Source organism: Macrosteles quadrilineatus, unplaced genomic scaffold (genome assembly GCF_028750875.1).
Source record: "Macrosteles quadrilineatus isolate MER2022 unplaced genomic scaffold, UCM_ALF_1.0 Scaffold_3__2_contigs__length_128488019, whole genome shotgun sequence".
Lineage (NCBI taxonomy): Eukaryota > Metazoa > Arthropoda > Insecta > Hemiptera > Cicadellidae > Macrosteles > Macrosteles quadrilineatus.
This window is the reverse complement of record NW_026542596.1, coordinates 81408980-81430718: the sequence shown is the minus strand read 5'-3', so window position 1 is coordinate 81430718 and position 21739 is coordinate 81408980. Positions and strand designations below refer to the sequence as shown.

Sequence of the window (21739 nt, the reverse complement as noted above, 5' to 3'; positions counted from 1 at the left end):
AAATGTACTACAACTCATTTAATATTTCAAAGTGTAACAATGAACAACGTAAATTTGTTATTTGGATTAATCTGTTTTAACATTAAGCTAGCAAGTTAAATGAAAAACTATGTACACCCCTACTATGTCATTATATAAACATATATTTCAAATAAATGTATGATTGAAAAAACTTTGATGGATACCATAATCATCCTCTAGCAAAGTTTGGCCTAGGTAGCAAGTTTTAACTACCTTCTTACACGAAAAAAAAACAGTTAATAAATCATAATACAAGTGCGACAAATAAATGTCAAATTATTTTAAGCCTTCAAACGGCAGAACACATATTATATACACAAGATAGTTGAGATAGCATTGACAAATTTGAAGGAGACTGCAAGTTGCGAGCGCCGTGAATAGAAGTCGTTCGGAGTTAAAAAAAGAACGACTCTCATTATACTCAACCGATCTGTTCAGCAAGAGCTGTTCACCTTCAATTTGAATCTCCCGCTCTTTGTCGATCTGTTTTGCTTGTCGACATTTTGCGTGTCGATAAAGTGGGAAAATTTACACAACCGTCCCACATAACAGACATCCCACATAACCGACATCCCACTTTACAGACATCCCATATTACCGACACTGTCGACATTTTGAGTTGTCGACATAGTGGGACTATTTCAGTGTCGATCTTTTGGGATGTCGATAAACTGGGACCCCACGATAAATTCAACTCTGAAATCTGATCGTTTTGAATTAGCTGTAAACATAAATGAATCTGAATCCGATCCGAATCTGACCGCCGGCGCCGACTAAACTCCTGTCCTGTCCTGTGATTATAAAGTTCAGCTCGCTCGCTCCGCTCAGTCAGCAATGGCTGACAGAATTATTATTGAAAATGTAAATGTTTGATGCTATGGTATATTTTGAAGTGCAGTGTTTATCGTGATGTTATATTGTAATTGTGTTCAAGAATTGTTGCCATCACTATTATGATATGATTCTGAGATTTTTTACTGGACCGTTTTGACCATTAATAGGAAACAAAAATTTCCGTGAATAATATCGCATCCTATTCCTAGGCCTACATTGAAAATGGCGTCTGAAAAGGAATCTCCCTGTCAGGATTACTGTGCTAATGATCCGAATTTTGCCATAATTTGTTCATTTTTCGACCGTTTTGCCATCACTTGTGGTATTACGTATCCTACATTTGCTGAACTTCAAGAAATGATTGAAAACACCCAAGATGGTATGTAAAAACGTAATAGTTTAATGCAGGCCTAAGTTACTCTGCCCTTTTTTTTATTTATCCAAAGCAATTAATTAATTAGGGGTGGCTGAGTAAAGTTCGCACTTCTATGCTTAAGTTAGTAAACAGGTCAAGGACTTGTTTTGTTTTTTTAGCTTGGTGTCCTTATAAGTTGGGCTTAGGCTAAGTTAAATGAGTGATTTGTTTAATATAGGCTAAACTTAAGTTAGACCTTAAGTTACTTCAACAGGATAATAGGGATCAAGGGGGGTTTAAGCCGCGTTTACACCGGAGTTTGAAACACGAGTTGCAAAAAGAAATTGCAAACATCTCTATAAACGCACATTTTTAGACAAAACATTTCGCTGTTGCAAACAGTTTTTCAGTGTTTGCAACAGAAATTTCTGTTTCCACTTGAAGTCGGTAAAGATCAAAGGAGTTGCAAACTCTTTGTTTGCAACACTAGTATCGGTCAATATGAGCCGTTGAAACACGAATCAGAAACATTTCTCCGCCATCCCCTACGCTACCACCTCCACTCTCACTCACGTGATCACTCGCACCACCCTGTGTTTCGACTCAGTGTTAAATTAATCGGAAAAATGCTGTTTGACTGTCAATGAATTAACACTAACCTCTAATGACAAGGTCGTCTAATTTAAAAATAACAGTAACGTCTCATGTGAATTACCTAAGTAAAAGGGTTATAATTGAGTCCTTATAATCTTTAAAAATGAATAATAATTTTAATTTGATGATTTATACATTTACCGATGTTCACCCAGCATCGTCTCGGCCTACGTTACTTTGACAACACGACACACGCCACCAGGGCTAACATCCTCGACACTTGACATCCTCGGAAGGACTGATCCGAGGAACCAGAACGAGGCAAGTCATAATCAAGGTCAAAATTATTTCAAACAATTTCATGAAACATGGAAACAAATCATGAAATAAAATTGAAAACATTTATTTGAAACTAAGTAGGTAGGCCTACTGTTGTTTGCAATAAAAGTTTGCCACTTTTTGTTTGAAACTTCGGTGTAAACGCGGCTTTATCAAGGAATGCCTAGCCACCTAGCCTATGCCTAGGCCTATAGTGCATTTTTTTTAAAATTAACTTTATGCTTAATAGGCCGTCCACATATTACGTAACGCTTAAGGACGGAGAGAGGATTTTGGCTTAGCACAGCTTAGCTTACAGATGAGGTGGAGGGGGTTTTCAAGATCATTTGGTAGGCCCAACGCATTTAAAATCTTTTTTCAAAAAACCAAAATGATCAAGTTATATTTTATAAACAGTCTTTTTAGTAAAAATGTTCATAAGTTATGCCTATTTTAATATCATTTAAGTTAGGCTTCTGGAACTGACGTTCCTTCTAGTTCCTAACTTAAACGTCTTACCAACTCCTAGCTCTGATAAGGTAAACAGCCCGGTAATTATTTGATATTTCTACAATATCGTGTAATTTTTAGATGTCTACTTACAGTATTTTTCACGCTGAATCCAAAAATCGGAGGGATTCCTAAGTGGCCGTACAGTTAAATAATTAACATTAAGCTTCAGTTTTGTTGATTTATTAACATATTTATGGTATGGACGAGTCTAAGTTCTAGTGGCGCCTAACACTAAAAGGGGTGGAAGGTTTGTTTAGTGGAAACAGCTGTCAGTTGTTTACATTCGATACTAAACAGACAAAACCACACATGACGCCATGAGAGAAAAATCAGAGTTACAATATGCAATAACTAGATTTTTAAAAGAAAATGGACTTTGGTGCTGTTTAGAAAATAAAATAAATCAACTACGATACATAAACTATTAATCACATCAACATAAATTATAAAACGAAATAGAATTTATTCACGTAAAATATCAGTAGACCGTAAACCGGGGCTACTTTGACTCGCGGGGCTACAATGATAAAACTTTTGTTTTTACCTAAAATATTTTTTTAAATTTTAGTTTTAGTAGTAACCATGGTAACTTAGGCCTATATATTAAAATCTTCCTTATAACATTGGTAATCATATTTTCACACTCACTCAAAAATATATATAAGTTTATTCTTTGTTATCATAAAAAATATTTAAACATGAATCGATTTTTTCGCGAAAAAAAAAAACGTCCCCGAACTTCTGTATGCACAACCTACCCACTTTTATCAATTTTTTTTTGGAATATATTAATGAATAGTTCATCTATCTGGGATGATAAAAATACATATTAATATATAAATTGTTAAGTACCCTAAGGGAAAAAAATTTTTTTTTTAATTGTCCAAGATTTTTACTTCCAGGGGCTACTTTGACACTCTTTATTTTATTGGTTTATGTTCACTAACATGGTTAGTGGTGAAGTATATAAAAAAGGCACGTCAACTTCACTTTGTTAGCCAGATAATAGGCCTAAGTATTGATTATCATAATAAGGTTTGTGAGGTCCGATTTATTAGAAAAGTAACCGACACAGAACAAGTTTTTAAGTGGCCGGATTAGGCCTACGTTGATGAAGATCATGTTCCATATGATGACATCATAAACATTTTAAGTGAGCCTTCCCTGAACAGAAGAGGACATGTTGTGTTCAAACACAAGTTCCAGGGACTAAACATCCAATAAAATCACGAGCATCGTTCAGCAGACCAGACGTCTGAAAGGGAGTTGCGACCCTTGCTTCTGGAGCACTATTTCACGGCTACGACAAAATACAATACAAGACGTACTTACATACTATTACTAATTTTTTCCTTAAATTCTAGCCTTTTTTACACTAAAAACTGGTTTTGTTGGCACATTAATCCTTTGTTTTAGGTTGGATATGATTTTTTTTAAAAACCTTTGTAAAGTTCGGAAATCTCAGAACGGCATTTTAAAAAACCTGTCGTAGATCAAAAACTATAAAAAGTAGAATAACCAGAGTCATGCCAAAATAATCATAATAAACCCAGCTTTCAATAGAAGTATCAAAGTAACCCCTTTAACCAGTGGTTACATTGTGACAAGGCATTAAAGTTCATCATACAAAGTAGCCCCTTTTTGCCAAAGTATTTAATATAGATTTTTTTCAAATGTAGCACTCAAAAGAACTAACTGAAATGCACAATTTGGAATTTTTCTCATGGTCCTATCTCTTAAAACAAAAAAGTTACAGCCAAAAATCAAAAAAGTTTTATAAAGTAGCCCCGTTTGACGGTAATAGAAGCTAGGCCACTGCCGACACGATCGTCCTCATTCCAATCCTCAACGTCTGTTAATGAACGTGCCATAGTGCATAATCCCATAGTATACGATCCCATTGTGCCTAATTTGTGAAAACGTGCCACAGTGCATAATTTCCTGTATCATCAACTAAGTTAATAAATGATGTTACATAATTTAATCTAATCTAACCTAACCCAACCCAACCTTAATATTAATGTTTAAATCACATTTTATGTCAGAAATGGCATGTGAGGAAGATAGGTCGGACTTTATGCGGATTCGTGACTGTATTGTCCTTTGAAGTGAGGTTAGATTAGGTAAGTTAAAGGTTAGGTTATAATGAACCGACTCATTAATTTATGCAAAAACAGTCTGGAAGTAGGCCTAGCATAAATTAATGAGTCGGTTCATTATAAAACCTAACACCTTCCTAACCTAACCTCACTTCAAAACACTTAATACAGTCACGAATCCGCATAAAACCCGACCTACCTTCCTCACATGCCTAAATAAGAACTGATTATTTGGTTTCAAAACAAATTGATTTCATTTCACATTAAGTCTAGCATAAACAGCTGTTTGCTCACTAAACCTTGCTCACTCAGTCTACAGTCCACGATATATCAAATATTTGCCAAATACTGGCAGGTTAAGGATAAATCTTCAATAAATTCTTTTTGAATGGGAGAAGGCAATTACTTATCATTATGGGACTGATTTTATCTAAACATAGGCCTACACATTTCTAGAATAAAAAGAAAACACATAACCTTCCGAGCGTCACTCGTCGCGACACACTTTGTGCACGCGTCGATTTTTCGACGCGCGAACATCGTTTACGGCAAAGGCTCTATGACTGACTGAATCGGATTGAACTGGATCGAGTTAGGTATCGTTCTTTTCGTTATATTCTAAGCTTTCTCCAGAGGTCTGTCTCAGCGCTGTATGTTCTCCGAGCCGATCGTAATTGTAGCAGACAGCTGACGTGCGTATTTGTAAATAGCTAGGTTACCCTCGGACCGATGACTGATGTGTTTTATTACGTTTATCATTGTTTTAGTGTTAAAAATCAAAAGTAGTGATATACGTGGTGCATTATAAGAAGATTTAAGTGATTTTGAAGGGCTGGTTGATGATCCCGAAGAAGTAGGTAGTGATATTGATGTAAATTATCAGCCAGATTCCTAGCTATGGTTAGGCTATGCATTCTTAGCTAAACGCTATGTACTGAAATCTGTTTTTTGCCCATAACTTATTTATTTGCAAATCTACTTCCTTATATTATTATATATTTGTAATCCTCATAAAATTTAGAACAAAGTGGCTATTTTCAAATTAGGCCTATAATTTATACAATTTCATTGAGCGCAAACTTATTTTTTTTTTTAATTTTCCAAAATATTTGTTTTTACCTAAAAATTTTTTTTGAAACAAATGTTCCTTATGTTTTATGTATAATATTGAAGCCCATGATTTTCCAAACAAAATGGTATATAGAACAGTAGAATTAACATTGTTTTAAGCTTCTCAGATCGGTTTTAATAAAACTTTGCAAATGCGCCAAAAATAGGCGGACATTAAGGCCTAAACTATGGACACTCGGAGGGTTAATCAAAATATTCCTCAAAATAAATTTTATATAGGCCTAGGCTTAAGAAATATATTTTAAAGGTATTCCTTTTCCTAATTCCGGCACGACATAACCCTAATTCCGTTATCCGCCATCCTAATACCGGCACCCTGAAGGCCTATAGACCTTGTAAGCTAAGTGTAAAAAGCATATATTGGCCAAATAAATTATATTGACAAGATTTGATCAGATACAACACAAAACAAGTTTTAAAGTTTCTTTACAAAATTTCATGTAATGCAAACCTCATCATGCAGACATTCCACCTGATCCCAGCTTAGGGTGGATGCCATTCCTAATCATTAGTGGGAATGCAATTACCTCATCCAAAGATTCCACCTTACCCCAGCTTAGGGTGCAATCCATTCCTAAGTTAGTCATTAATGGTACCTAATGCAATGACCTCATGCAAAAATTCCACCAAAATATCATTAATTACTCAGTAAGTACGGTATAATATCACAATGCTTTTGTCCCGTTTTTGGAGATTTTCTCTATTCGAGCCATATTACTAAGACTCTGGTTATTGATCCAGGCACTGCTGCTACCTTTGGGTGTTTCAGTGAACTACGTCCACTATTGGGGTAACGCAGAACAATCACCACTGGCTGCTCTTTTGTGATTCGTCTTACTGAGATATTTCAATGCCAATAGCAATCGCTGATTCAGTCGGGGTTCGCCCGGGCCTCGCCGCCATTGGCGAGCGCCTGTTTAAAGGTTTTCAGCGCTCAATGTGTTAAGAACATAAATATAAATAAAGACCTTTGGTTTACATAAGTTAGTGCCTATAATTTTTAGAAATATTTTTCAACACTGTGTTATTTTTCTAAAAATTAAACCAGAATTACAGTTTGATGGGATACTGAATGAAACATAGCCTAAAATAAAAATCCCCATAGACCCTACCTAAACATATTTTTCCTTAATTCTACAAGATTTCCTGAAAATTTTAGTTAAAGTTCCATTATGATATTATAAATACTTACTGAGTAATGATTTTTTTGCCAAAACATAAAATAAAAAATAAAAAACCAAGTATAGCTGATGAACAAGGAGCCGAGAGGTACAAAGTCCACCGTCCGACTGCCTCTCGCATCGCAGTCATGACCTTCATCTGTAACTGTGCGGTCGGACATTTAAGTTTTTGTCGGTAGGCCTACTCGGTTTTATTCATAAAACGTCCACGTTTGTATATAATATGTGTCCATGTTTTGTATTTAAACTCGTGACGACCTTTTCAAAGTAATGTTCTTGTACAAGATCTGATGATGAAGACTTAGTCTTCAAAACGCGTTATCCGTAAGGACTACAGTAACAGAATCACTCTGGCTGTACTCAGGTAAATTTATACCTTTTATAGAAGGTCTAAATCCCGGAAGGTCTAAAAGTATACAGTCAATGCAGAAAACGCACCCACTGATACTGTTTTAGACCTTGCGGGATTTAGACCTTGGGCACACAACCTATATTTTGTAAATAGGCCCTAAATGTTTATAAAATGAGAGTTGCCAAAGGTCTAAGTCCCGGATGGTCTAAAAATTTCTGAAGGTCCAAGTCCCAGAAGGTCTAAAATGCGAGTCCTGGAAGATCTAAAAATGTGGGCATTGCGTCGCCAGAGTTGAAGGCTATACACACAGTCAATAACAGAACAGCTTGTAGAGTTGTAATTATTCTCAGTGATAGTTTTACTAACCCTCACGTCTATTATTTTGCTAGCTCGTTATTACGACTATGATGGAGATTTTAAAATTAAAATAATCTCCATTTATATTATACAGAATATAATAATTGATATAACAAGAAACAAACTATTGACGTAATTAATAATAAATGTGTTATATTATTTTCAGTTCCACCGGAACTCATTGATTTGCATGTCAAACTGTTGAGAAAGATCCGAAGATCTGTTGCAACAGAAAAATGGGAGAAAGCATTAATCAAGTTTTGCCATTCATATCTATGTAATGAAGAAGGCTGGGAACTAGAGCGTTGTGGTTACAAAAAATGCAAAGTCTCAATCAGACTAAAAATACTAAAGGTAAGAACTTAGTAGAAAATTATTGAATCATTTACAGTAGGCCTACTGTAGGCCTACAGCTGCTTTTAGCCCAGTCAATGAATGCAATAAAAAACCCTTTTTCGCAACTAAATGGTGGAAAGCTGGATTTTTTATATCTGATAGAACCACATGAGAGGTGTATTTTCCCAAAAGTCCCCACTTCTACCCCTTGAGCTTTCCCCCCACCACCCTCCAAACCTAGAAATTGCAGTGTTTTACTTAATTGGTCATAATTTGAATACTATGTAAGCTATCGAGCTGCAATTTGTTTTGTTTTATTTCTGATTAGTTTTTCTACAACTTTTTTTTTATAGCATTTTTCTAAAACCAATACTTAGGGAGATATAAAATTTAAACTTCGTTAAAAGCTTTGTTTCAGAGTGCAAAATATAGTTTTTCTCTATGTATACTTTTAAATAGAAATAATACGCAAATATGGTCTGTACAAAAGTTTTAGTACGTTTTTCAAGGTTTACAAATATATTATTGGTTAGTCATCTACGTGACCGGGTGAAAAGCTGGGCGTCGGCAAAGAGAGCGCGTGCGGGCTAGTTGAACACCTCTGCGCTGCGTCATCGCATCTAGCCCATCCAATAAACGCACAAACTGCCTTTTTTCGTAGCTAAATAGTGGAAAGCTGAGTTTGTTATATGTGATGGAACCACTTAAGATGTGTATTTTCAAAAGGTTGCCGATTCTCCCCCTTGAGCTTTTCCCCCCAACACCCTCCAAACCTGGTAATTACAGTCGTTCACTTTACTGGATATAATTCAAATTCTATACATGCCATCGTAGTGAAATTCAATTTGTATTATTTATAATTAGTTTATCTACAACTTTTGTACTATAGATTTTTTTATAAAACTATATCTAAAGAGATATAACATTTTAACTTTTTTATAATGTTTATGTTTTAGAGTACACAATTTTGTTTTACCCTCTATATATTTTTTCCAAATAAAATACGCAAAATGTGTCAGAAACAAAATTTTAGTATGTTTCTTAAGGTTTATAAATATATTTGGTCAGTCCTCTGAACAAACTGATGTAGTGTGGGCGTCGGCAAAGAGAGCGCGTGCAGGCTTCTTCAAAGCATCCGCACAGCGCAGCACCGCCAGTCGATGCATCATAAGGACCGGCACTGCTAAGTTCTCAACTCTTTCCTTCCTACTTTTTAGGAACAACCATAACAATCCTTTACTACCAAAACAATCTGTTTCCAAGCTAAACCGTGACTAAATGAAGCACTTCGCGGTCAGTAAAAAGTTTTCGTCGACCCACTAATCCTTGATCAGGGTGTCTAGTAGTCGGGAAAATCGGGAAAGTCGGGAATTAGTATTGAATTTCAAAATGGTCTTGAAAAGTCGGGATTTAGTCTTAAATTTGATTTCAAAGTCGGGAATTTTCATGATTTTGCCGCGATCGTCGTCTTGCGTTGACGGTGATGTCTACACGGCCTCGGGAAATGTTCACGATTTTGCCGCGATAGTGGACGACGACGATGACGTTTCTGTGACCGCGGGAGACGACGATGATGTCTACACGGCCGCGAGAAATGTTCATGATTTTGCCGTGATCGCGGACGACGACGATTTAACGTTTCCGTGACCGCGGGAGATGACGGTGATGTCTAAACAGCCACGGGAAATGTTCATGATTTTGCCGCGATCGCGGACGACGACGATGACGTTTCCGTGACCGCGGGAGGCGACACGATGATATCTGCTCGGCCGCGGGAAATGTTCATGAGTTTGTCGCGATCGCGGGAGATGACGGTGACGTTTCTGTGACCGCGGGAGACGACGATGACGTTTCCGAGACCGCGGGAGACGACGATGATATCTGCTTGGCCGCGAGAAAAGATCATGATTTTGTCGCGATCGCGGACGACGACGCTGACGTTTCCGTGACCGCGGGAGACGACGATGACGTTTCCGTAACCGCGGGAGATGACGATGACGTTTCCGTGACCGCGGGAGATGACGATGACGTTTCCGTGACCGCGGGAGACGACGATGACGTTTCCGTGACCGCGGGAGACGACGATGACGTTTCCGTGACCGCGGGAGACGACGATGATATCTGCTTGGCCACGAGAAAAGATCATGATTTTGTCGCGATCGCGGACAACGACGAGACGTTTCCGTGACCGCGGGAGATGACGATGACGTTTCCGTGACCGCGGGAGACGACGATGACGTTTCCGTGAACGCGGGAGATGACGATGACGTTTCCGTGACCGCGGGAGACGACGATGATGTCTACACGGGCGCGGGAAATGTTCATGATTTTGCCGTGATTACGGACGTCGACGATAACGTTTCCGTGACCGCGGGAAATGACGGTGATATCTTAACAGCCGCGGGAAATGTTCATGATCTAGCCGCGATCGCAGACGATGACGATGACGTTTCTGACACCGCGGGAGACAATGGTGATGTCATTGATGGCAACAAGGCCGCGGGAAATGTTCATGATTTTACCGTGATCGCGGACGACGACAATCACGTTTCTGTAACCGCTGCAGTCAATGATGATGTCTAAACGTACGGTATGCGGAAGATTTCATGATAAAAATAAAACCAAATTTGCTAGTTAGAATTTTTTATTGCTGCATTATTTCTTTACTTGAAAACACCACATTATCATAATACTACTTTATGACAAAGACAGGGGTTGGTGTGGTATTATTTAGAAAATTTGGTTAAGCTATAAAAATTAGTATCGGTATCAAGAATCGAGAATCGATACATTTTGGTATCAATACCCACTAATTGTTGTAAAAACTAGTCTTGAAAAATCTGGAATTAGTCTTGAAAAGTCTGGAATTAGTCTTGAATTTTATAATGGAAATAAACTAGACACCCTGCTTGATACAAACTGCGTACTATCATTGATATGTCCCTCTCTTCACCCTTCCCGCTAGCAAGGGTTAGATTTCTGCTCTGCCACGAGTTGTAAGCGTGTGTTAAAATAATATCACGAACAACGTAGAAAACGGTCGGTAATATTTATAAGCCATTTTTAATCATGTTAAGGAATACAAATTAAAACCAGTCAATGTTAAAACTAACTTTTTTATTAAGTCTACATAAAGGAGATTTTAAAACAAGTAATAAGCGCCTTCATCTTTATTAGCGATGTTAAACGTTTGCATAATGTCTACCACAAACCAATAAAGAACTATTATGCTCACTCATTTTTAAGATAACATGAAAACAATCAAACATTAGAGAACAGAATGTCACCAAGATTCAGAGTATAGAGTCTCTAAAAATGATTGATCTCGACCACGTATTAGTGCCGTAAATCAGATTCGTAATACATTGCTGTTAACTATTACGACAAAACACAATTTGATTGACACATCTACACAATATGATGAGAAAGGAAATTTGAATAATCTGCCTGTATGTATCCCGTAAATAGTCTTGCCTGCATGTATGGGGACACAAATATAGTTTTATTTTTATTTTATTTTTTTTACTTATTTATAACTTTTGGATATATGCCTTATTACATTAATTAATTGGAAAGTAAATAAAAGAAAATGCGTCTAACCGCCTAACATTTAAAACATAAATTTGCACTTACAATGTTACTCACAAGACTGTAAATATACATAAAAGATGGCAAGTGGTGGTAGATTTCGATTCGACACTACAATCATCCCCAGACCCATAGGCGAATTGGGTCATCTCATCATTGGGTTCAGTATGATTCTTACCCAGCTTCATGTAATGTAAAATATGTATCCATGTAGATTATTGTCAATAGGTGTAGTCGTTGACAGATATAATTAAATAAATTATTATATAAAACATCCATTCGTCAAAGATGAAGAAATTAAGTATTACGAGTATTGCAAGTTTAAGTAATTAGGTATAGATTAATTTACCTGAACCAAAACTGGTTATAAAAAAGTAAATGATTGGGTTCCATCTAAATAATAATTGTTTTTGCAGTTCACGGTTAAGCTTGGATACAGATTGGTTTGGTAGTAAAGTACAAAGTCTTAGGATTTGTATACAACCTTTGAGAACTTATCGATGTCGGTGCCTAAGACGCGATGTATCGACGGGCGGTGCTGCGCTGTGCGGATGCTTTGAAGAAGCCTGCACGCGCTCTCTTTGCCAACGCCCCACACATCAGTTCGTTCAGATGTCTAACCAAGTATATATTCATAAACCTTAAAAAACATACTAAAATTTTTGTTTCAAACATTTTGCGTATTTTAATTGGGAAAAATATATAGAGGGTAAAACAAAACGTTTACTCTAAAACATAAACATTATAAAAAAAGTTAAAATGTTATATCTCTTTTGATATAGTTTTATAAAAAAATCTATAGTACAAAAAATGTATTTAAACTAATTATAAATAATACTAATCGAATTTCACTACGATGGCATGTATAGAATTTGAATTATATCCAGTAAAGTGAACGACTGTAATTACCAGGTTTGGAGGGTGTTGGGGGGAAAAGCTCAAGGGGGAGAATCGGCTACTTTTTGAAAATACACGTCTTAAGTGGTTCCATCACATATAACAAACTCAGCTTTCCACTATTTATCTACGAAAAAAGGCAGTTTGTGCGTTTATTGGCTGGGCTAGATGCGATGACGCAGCGCAGAGGTGTTCAACTAGCCCGCACGCGCTCTCTTTGCCGACGCCCAGCTCTTCACCCGGTCACGCAGATGACTAACCAATAATATATTTATAAACCTTGAAAAACGTACTAAAACTTTTGTCTGAACCATATTTGCGTATTATTTCTATTTAAAAGTATACATCGAGGAAAACAATATTTTGCACTCTGAAACAAAGCTTTTAACGAAGTTTAAATTTTATATCTCCCTAAGTATTGGTTTTAGAAAAATGTTATAACTACCAAAGTTGTAGGAAAACCAATTAGAAATAAAACAAAACAAATTGCAGCTCAATAGCTAACATAGTATTCGAAATATGATCAATTAAGTAAAACACTGCAATTTCTAGGTTTGGAGGGGGGTGGGGGGGGGGGGAAAGCTCAAGGGGTAGAAGTGGGGACTTTTGGGAAAATACACCTCTCATGTAGTTCTATCACATATAAAAAATCCAGCTTTCCACCATTTAGTTGCGATGAAAAACATTTATTGACTGGGCTATTTTGCCAAATATTAAAGGTTTTTAGTAACTAACTGTAGTTTTAATCATAAAAAGTGTACTACCGTACACCTATTGTCAAAGAAGTCAAACTTGGTTTTGTACTTTATAATGTTAATGCAGTTTTTGCTGCACTTTAGTTAAAAAATAAAAATAATCTATAACATAGATTTTACAAACTTTGTTGTGTATAGAGCTCTAGTTTAGTTTTAACATTTTCTGAAAAATAATCTATAACATAGATTTTACAAACTTTGTTGTGTATAGAGCTCTAGTTTAGTTTTAACATTTTCTGAAACTTATTGTTATTGAGTTTCAAAATTTCAGCATATAGGTTGCTAATACAATTCTCTGAAAAACTTAATTTAGGCCTAAATACAATGCTAATATAAACGTTTGTAACAGTTTAATATAGTCTAGGCTAACTATTTTAAAGACCGGTGATGGGTGGTTATGTTATAAAAGAAGCAGTCTTCATTCAGATGTAGTTTTATTTTGCATGGTATGCATGTAATTTAAAAGGAAAAATAATAAACAATGTTATTTTAATTAATAAAAAGCCGGTACTCTAGCCCCATCTTCAAATTCACTAAGGGTCCTCCACTTCTTTCTTGTCCTCCTTAGACACATGCTGCTGGCCCTTATTGTCGCACATATGGTTTTTACTCTTATCCAGTTCACCACTAAACTGTAAGGTTTCTTCCATTTTTCTGTTAGTCGTTCTGCCATTTCATCCACAGAAGTGATGAGTGGGGTGAAAGAAGCATTTCTTGTTTCTGTTAGTGTTAAGTATTTTCTCTTCTTCTCTATTTCTGCATTCCCCAATACTTGTATGTATGGGAGGTTCAAGTACTATGGAGCATCAGTGTCAACGACACATACATCAAATAATGCTTCCATCTGAACCTCCCAAACACCCCTACAAGCCAAGTCTGCTTTCAGTGCAGCATCTAATGACCCTTGCTCAGAGTTCTGTGGTTCTCGAACACAGTTTCCCCATGCATCCAAGAGTATCGCTTACTTCGTTCATGTCTTCTTATGGTAACACACCTGTGCTACATTTAGGGGCATGTTTCATACTGAAGTTTTTACCACAGCCTTAAAGGGGAGGTGTATTATACTGGTAATTGGTTGTTCTAATGTTGGATTTTTTTTAACAAAAAAACTTGCCTCTTCCCCGCTTTCTATTATTTTTATGCATTTTTTTGCAAGTTAGTGGATCAGTGGATTTAAAAAACTCCAGCATAGTCTACCAGTAATTTGCGTATTGGTAGGAACTCGCCCAAGACTGCTAGGTTGCTAATGTTTGTCTCCAATTAAGCAGTAGTCTCCTTTACTGCCTGGACCTTTTTTTATCTTCCATCTTTTGTAAACTGGGCTTACCGGATGTTTATGAGGCAGATACATTTAAAGTAGTGGGTTTTAAGTGCATCAGCCTGCAAATTGCAACAATCTTCTATGTTTAGAACCTCGTGTGAATAATTTAATCATGTTTCAGACTCTCTTAGACGCACAGTTTGATCTAAACAGCAAGTTTAAGAATGACATAAACAAGTTGACGCCAGAAGAGCTAAGGTTAGAGCCGCTGGGCAGAGACAAGGTGGGTCAGTCGTACTGGTGTCAGTTTGACTCTGCTGCTAACGTCAGGGTTTACAAAGAGGACCAGGACGAGGAAACTTGGGCTTTGGTGGCAAAGTAAGTAACACAATACCATAGAAAACATTTAAAATATTTTATCCTGTGTATTTAAAGAGCGTTTCAGCATTTGCAGTCTGAATAAACAATACAATACACAATACAAAATAGTCTGAGAACTCTACAAACACAAATGTAGACCATATTTTTGTATTACAGTAAACATTTACAATATTTTACAGCGTCAATATGCTTATCTGAATAAGGTAAAATTTAGATTTTAGTAAAATTAATAATTTGCAATAAAAGTGGACATCTTTTCACTTGTGTTTTTATATTTTTCAGAGATCGGGAAGGGCTGGTTGGTCTCATTACACAATTGTCTTCTGGTGAAGAACTGCTTGAACTGGAACTGATAAACGAAGACAGTAATAGCCAGGAGGTTGAAAAACCTATCATCGATACTGGACAAGTTGAACAATCAACGAGTGAGGAGAACACGGTTGACAGTGTTGCCTCCAAAAATGAACTTCCAGTCAAGGAAGAAAGTAGTTGTATCAATGGAATTTCCAAAAGTGATGTTTCAAATGTTGCTAATCCACAGAAAGAAGTTTTAGAAGACACGAAGAGTGAAACCAAAGTTAAAATTGACAATGGTGAACTTTCAGATCAAACAAACAAGTGCACTGCTAATCCACAGAAAGAAGTTTTAGAAGACACAAAGTGTGAAATCAAAGTTAAAGTCGACAATGATGAAGTTTCAGATCAAACAATCAGGTGCACAGATGTCTCTCTTGATAATAATCATGAAGTGACAACCATTAATGGAAATGATCACAAAGATGAAGTAGAGCCGGAAAAGATAATAGATAAAGGTTGTCTTTTAGAAAATAAAAAAGATATAAACCAAGCTGATTCAATATCTGCCTTAAAGACTGAAAATTATGTTGGCAATGAAAATAATATAAGTCAGCTGCCCACTAAAACTTCTGATGAAGTAAAAAATGTTGCAGAGGAAATCAAACAGAGATCCCTTTTCAAATCTACCAGTTCTCCGTTATTCAAAGGTAAAATTGGAAAATCTTCAGGTTCAAAGTTGGATCAAATTTTCAGTCGTAAATTGGAGCAGAGTAGCTTAAATTCTATCGGTAAAGTTGGCAATGTTGAAGATGGTAAAGAAACAAGTTTACATCTCAAAACTTTAGTTGATGACGATTCATGTAGTCAAAGTTCGGTTTTGAGTAATGTTAATGAGCAAGAAAGCAACTCTATCAGCAAAGAATTACAAGTTAAAAGAAAAGCGGATGAACTCTGTGAGGAGCCTAGTAAAAAACAATGTTTAGAAGAATTTAAACCTGAATTGGAACCTGAAGTTGGGGAAGAAATTGAAGAACCTGTAATGATAATAAAAGGTGAAGGTTCAGGTCAGGAATGTGATACAGGGAATCCGGGCAAAGATAGCGAAGAAGAAGTCGGCACACAAAATATGAATAAAACTGCCTCCAATAAAAGTGAAATAACACAAAAAAATGAACCTAGTGATAATAGATTTACTGAAGATATTTTACTTGAAAAGAGTTTGAACAATGGCATATCTAGTGATAATGGCAAGTTGGATGAATTCTCACAGATTAAAGTTACAGATAGTACTCATAACAATCTAGAGATCACAAAAAAGGATGGTAATCTGTGTGATATATCTAAACCCATTCATGGTGAAAATACATTAGAAAATTTTGAATTAACAAATACTGATAAATCAGAGCTTGAGATGAACAAGTCCATAGAAGAACAGATGTCTGACCTTACGGGTGAAGGTCTTTCTCCCAAGGGAGTACCTGAGTGCCAGAGAAATACAGATAATAAGAAGGAAACTGACATTGAAGTCAATTCTAAAACATCTGAAAAATTAACAAGGAGAAAGTCATTAGACTCAACTGATGATGTAGACACTGAATCAATTCCTCCGGAAGCTAAAAAAACAAAAGTAGAAAAAGACTGCAACGATATTTTTGGTACGGATGACAGCATGCCTTACTCAACTGAAGAAAAAAAGTTGGATGACAAAAAAGGTAATTTAAATGATAGAGTGCCTGAGCTAAAGGTTACCAATGATTTTGTAGACAAAGAAACACAAGATACAAGTAAATCAAGTGAAAACGATGATCCTGAGGACCTGTTAACAAAGTCAAACATTAAAGGAAATGTTTTTGAAAGTCAAAAGGAAGCTAATAGTAAACCTGTTGATGACGTTAAAGCGTCTGTAGGAAAGGAAATCACTAGTGTTGAAAACAAGAGTTTGCCAAAGAAGGATGAAGATAGTTTAGAACCTAATGAAAAAATCAATACTTATGATCCAGATGGCAAAGTAGAGTCCAATGAAAATTGTTCTGTTGAAGACAATTTAAAGAAAATTGACCGGTCTAAAGAGAAAGATGCAGAAAGTAATGTTGATGAAACTACTTCAAAATCAAAAATTAAAGAAAGTAAAATTAAGTTGGAAAGTGAGGTGAAATCTAATAGCACAATATCTAGTAACCCTACTAAAGAAAGGATTAATGATGAGGGGAGTTCCTCAATAAATCCTTTGAGTGAACAATCTGAGGTTCTGGAGAAAGATGAAAAAGTTTCTAGTGATAATAAAGCTCCAAAATGTGCGTCTGAGTCTGTAAAGAAAGATGAAAATAAAGATTGTGATATTAAGAGTGAAAATGAAGCTCAAAGCGATTCCTCAACAAAAGACAATGATGGAACTGCTAAAAAAAAAAAGACTCCAGTAAAAAAATCTCCCAAACCAAGAAGAAAAGTATTTACCCCAAAATCAAGAAAAAGGGCGAATAAAAATAAACCAACAAAAGATGAATCTGAAAATAGTTCTGTTCCTGGAGATAAAAATAGTCCACAGAAACTTGATTTGGAAGAAAAGGGTAATCAAAAAGAAAAATCGAATGACGAAGGGGATCTTTCTGAAAAGAAAGAAACCAAAGCAAAACCAATTTCAGGGAGGAAGAGAAGGAATAGCCACAAAAATGTCAACACAGAAAAAGAATCTGAAGAAGATCTAGCCTCTGACAAGAAAGCTAATACTGAAGAGGATAATGAAGAAATCGGAGGAAAACGTAGAAAAGTCAAAGGTGTGTATTACCATTGACTATTATATACTGAAGTAGTCACGCCGTAGTCATATGAAGTAGTCATATGGACCAGCTGTCGCCAATTTTTATTAAAAAAGAACAAAGTTGTGTGAGCCAGTCACAGAATGTGCTTGGGTCTAAAATTATATTTTCTACCATATATTTGTTGCTGACTAAGTTGATGGGTCACAACAGTTGCTTTAGCTCACAATAAGTCACGCTATTTGTTTAAATTGGTACTAAAGTTTGTGTATTCAACGAATATTAGTAATTTAGATCAGCACTATCTGTCGGTGGCTCACTTCAACTGCTACGATTTTGATTTTAAAACTGGTGACAACTTTAACATGTGGAATGACTAGATTACTTGATGTAAACTGATTAGTTAGGATTTTTTGAAAAGTGATATAGTTCAGCTAGAGCTTATATAGTAAAATTAAAGTACAGGGGCCAACAGATACACAATAAAATAACACAAAACATAACACTGATATTTTGTCCTGAAGTTTCTTCAGTAGAGAAGATAGGTTGAAGAGAAATGACTAATGAACAACTGATAAATTAGTAATAGTAGTCTTACTTTTTCATCACAGAAAAGCATCTTCATTAGACTCAGAGCTACTATTTAGAAAGCAATATAATTTATTTTTTCAATTAATGCAATTTAACATAGTTACATACATTTTTTGTTACCAGTTTTTGTATTATTTTTAACTTATAAACATGAGCTAAAGTTGTTGGTATTTATAATACATAGTATTTATTTAATGTGTTGATAAAGTGTTGTAAGTGTGCTTTGCCTTAAATTTCACAGCCCTAATCTAGTGCAATCTGTTCTAGGCAATGTGATTTGTTTTTTTACCTGTGACTACATTTATTTTATTTTATTTTTTTTTTAGGAAAGAGAGCTCCAAATAAAAGTTTGCGTAAGGGTGTAGAAGAGAAAAGAAATTGCAAATCCAGTAGTGAAGAAGAGAACCACAGTGATGATAATAAAGACACAGAACTCAATAAATCGTTTAAAGAATCTAAAACTTCACCTGCTGCTAAGAACAATCTAACAGCAAAAAGTGCAAAAACTGCCAAAAGTAACCAAGGGAAAGGAAAACAAAATGTTAAATCTAATTTGAAATCAAAGAAAGATGATGCCAGTAAAATTACAGATGAAGATGTCAATGACGAGGATGATGACAAGTCTGATGAATCTACTGAAAAGAAACCGAAGAAGTCAAAGGGACGAAACAGTAAGTTTTATGTTTTTTACTACTAGGCCTACTTTTTCTTCTTATCAGTATGTTCCTCGTGCATTCTTTTATTTTGCAGCTACTTACACAAGTAATTTAACTGCATTAAAAACTATAAAACGCAACACAATTCAATGAAAACAGATGAAGCTCCTACAAACCATTTTTTCACTATCCTTGCTGTATCTTGTTTGCTTTTTCACTCTGAGATCTTCTAGTGTGGCTTTCGCAGTTACTTTTGGCTCTTTCTATATAAGAATCATAAATCTTTATTCATCTTAAGATTACATTGAATATTATTGACAATAGAAGTGATATCTTTCTCCTTTCAGAGAATTGGTCACTTGTGTCCAAATAGATGCCTGAAACACTCGATCCCGCATTTATATTTTTATCTTGTTTGTTGGGCACTTAGTGCGGTTTGTTACAAACATGAAAACAGTTTTTGGATTTCGTATAACAATACAGTCTACTCTTGGTAATTAAAACATTCGATAAATCAAAACGTTTGATAATTCAAAATAAAAGCTCAGTCCCTAGAGAGCTTTGTTATTCCAAAGTTTTACCATGCATTTTGATACACTCTGTATCTCAAAGTCCAGGCAGAGGGCAGGTTGATTTGGAACATGCAGTAATACAAAGTTTAATCGGCAGAACTCTCTATAATTCGAAGGGACGGAGGTGAATGGTTTATTCCAGTCACCATAATAAGAAACTAAACATCCTGTCATGCACAGTAGCTTTGTTGTGTTCAGTAGGAGCAGTATTCGTCTGGTTGGCAGTGTTTGCTCGCCCAGGTGTTATAATGGGGCATCCAGTCATATCTTGTAACTAATCGGTCAAACAAAAAAAGGCTTGAATTACAACTTAATCATTCAATGAGTGGCTAGTAGCATTAAATAAGCATACCAAATAAAAATATTAAAAATATCTTGTTCCTTGACAGTTATTTAGTACACAACAACCTCATTTGTCAAACAGGAAATTTCAAAATTGTCCACCAAAAATGACCTCAAAGCTGCAGCTGCTTAACCAAGGCATCATACAAAATTACAAAATGAACCTTAAATAAAAAATAAATGATTTTTTTGTCATTTGAATGGTTTCTTTTCCTCCCAATAAATCGAACCTCTTGATAATTCAAATTTATTTGCTTGACCCTCCTATTTCGATTTACCACGAGTCTACTGTATAAAAAAATCTGTTGGATAAAACTATAAAATAAAAAAATCCCAATTATTCTATTATGCATAACAACCTTAGGTTACAGTAAATAAAATAATAAGACAAAATTGCTAATACAAAATCTGTGTTGCAGGTAGAGCATTTTCAGGTATCAATTTAGATATTGATCTGAATGATACAAGCCGTTCTGTCAGACAGTCAAGTCGCATCGCACAAATTAAAATTAAAGAACAAGCAGATCACAAACATGGGGACGACCACCATCAGAATGCTGATAAACCAGGGAAGAAAAATAAAAAGAAAAAGGTAGGCCTACTGTTAAGTTGTTGGTAATTATTTGTGTAAAGCTCTTAATGATGGGGCTCGGGAATGGACATTTATAGATACTGTAGCTCTGTTAAAACTTTTTATCTAATAACCCAGCCAAGCTTGTTTTTTTTACTTATTTTCCTATTCATCTCAATGAACAAATTTAGTAGGCTAATTTATTGGTTCTCATTGTTGTATCTTTATCATGTTTTTTTTCTCATTTCATTCTGTTAGGGATCCTACTCTTTGTGTAACATTAAAATATTTCTTGACAACAGCCAACAAATGACAATTTTATATACCTGTTCAATAAAAAAACTAACCTAAGTTAATTCAATTTCTGTTTTACTTTCTTCTGTTATTTTGGGAAATTTTTGAAAGATGTGAAACATAGATTGCAGCTTGTTAAGGTATCCTAAAAGAATATGTTTAGGTTATATTAATCCCTAAACAGAATTTAGTAGTATAAATAAGAAATATTAATAATTTAATTTTTTTAGGATGACAACGAAGAGGCAATCAAGGGAACTCCCAAAAAGAAGAAGAAAACTAAGGTAATTTTTTTATTGTTTTGTTGTATGTTGCTGTTTACTACTTGATATCTTTTACATTTTAAGCCGTAGCAACAGAAATTACCAAACGTCTACAAGATGGGATTTGCATGTATGTTGATTGTTGATATTCATAGCTAAAATTTGTACTATGCTACATAATTACTACCTTAGGTATTTAATTTGGAGTTCAGTGCTTTAGCTCGGGGATCCATGTTTATATTCATTCAGCAGAAAACAATTTTAAGTCAAGCTAAATAAACAAAAGTTTTTATTCTTTAAAACATACACTCTAAATGGTCTAAAATAACCATTGCTAAGCATGTGGTATTTATTGTACGTGACGGGAATAGGTGAATAGCAACAACTACTGTTGATTGCTGTAAGTAGAAAATGAATAGCAGAC

The 21739-nt window shown here is 35.4% G+C and overlaps 1 protein-coding gene across 3 annotated transcripts in view; it reads left to right on the top strand.

Moving 5' to 3' along the window:
• Positions 1 to 863: 863 nt before the first annotated feature.
• Positions 864 to 21739, top strand: part of LOC128988847 (remodeling and spacing factor 1-like) — a 41893-nt gene continuing 21017 nt past the window's right edge. For 2 of the 3 annotated variants that reach the window (XM_054410549.1, XM_054410548.1), the window contains exons 1-7: positions 864 to 1234; positions 7922 to 8109; positions 14774 to 14970; positions 15256 to 18044; positions 18944 to 19288; positions 20607 to 20779; positions 21283 to 21336. In XM_054410549.1, coding sequence (XP_054266524.1) covers positions 1078 to 1234; positions 7922 to 8109; positions 14774 to 14970; positions 15256 to 18044; positions 18944 to 19288; positions 20607 to 20779; positions 21283 to 21336 — 3903 coding nt within the window. In that variant the 5' untranslated portion in view covers positions 864 to 1077. The remainder of the gene's footprint in view (positions 1235 to 7921; positions 8110 to 14773; positions 14971 to 15255; positions 18045 to 18943; positions 19289 to 20606; positions 20780 to 21282; positions 21337 to 21739) is intronic. The other variant, XM_054410550.1, reaches the window with a different exon arrangement.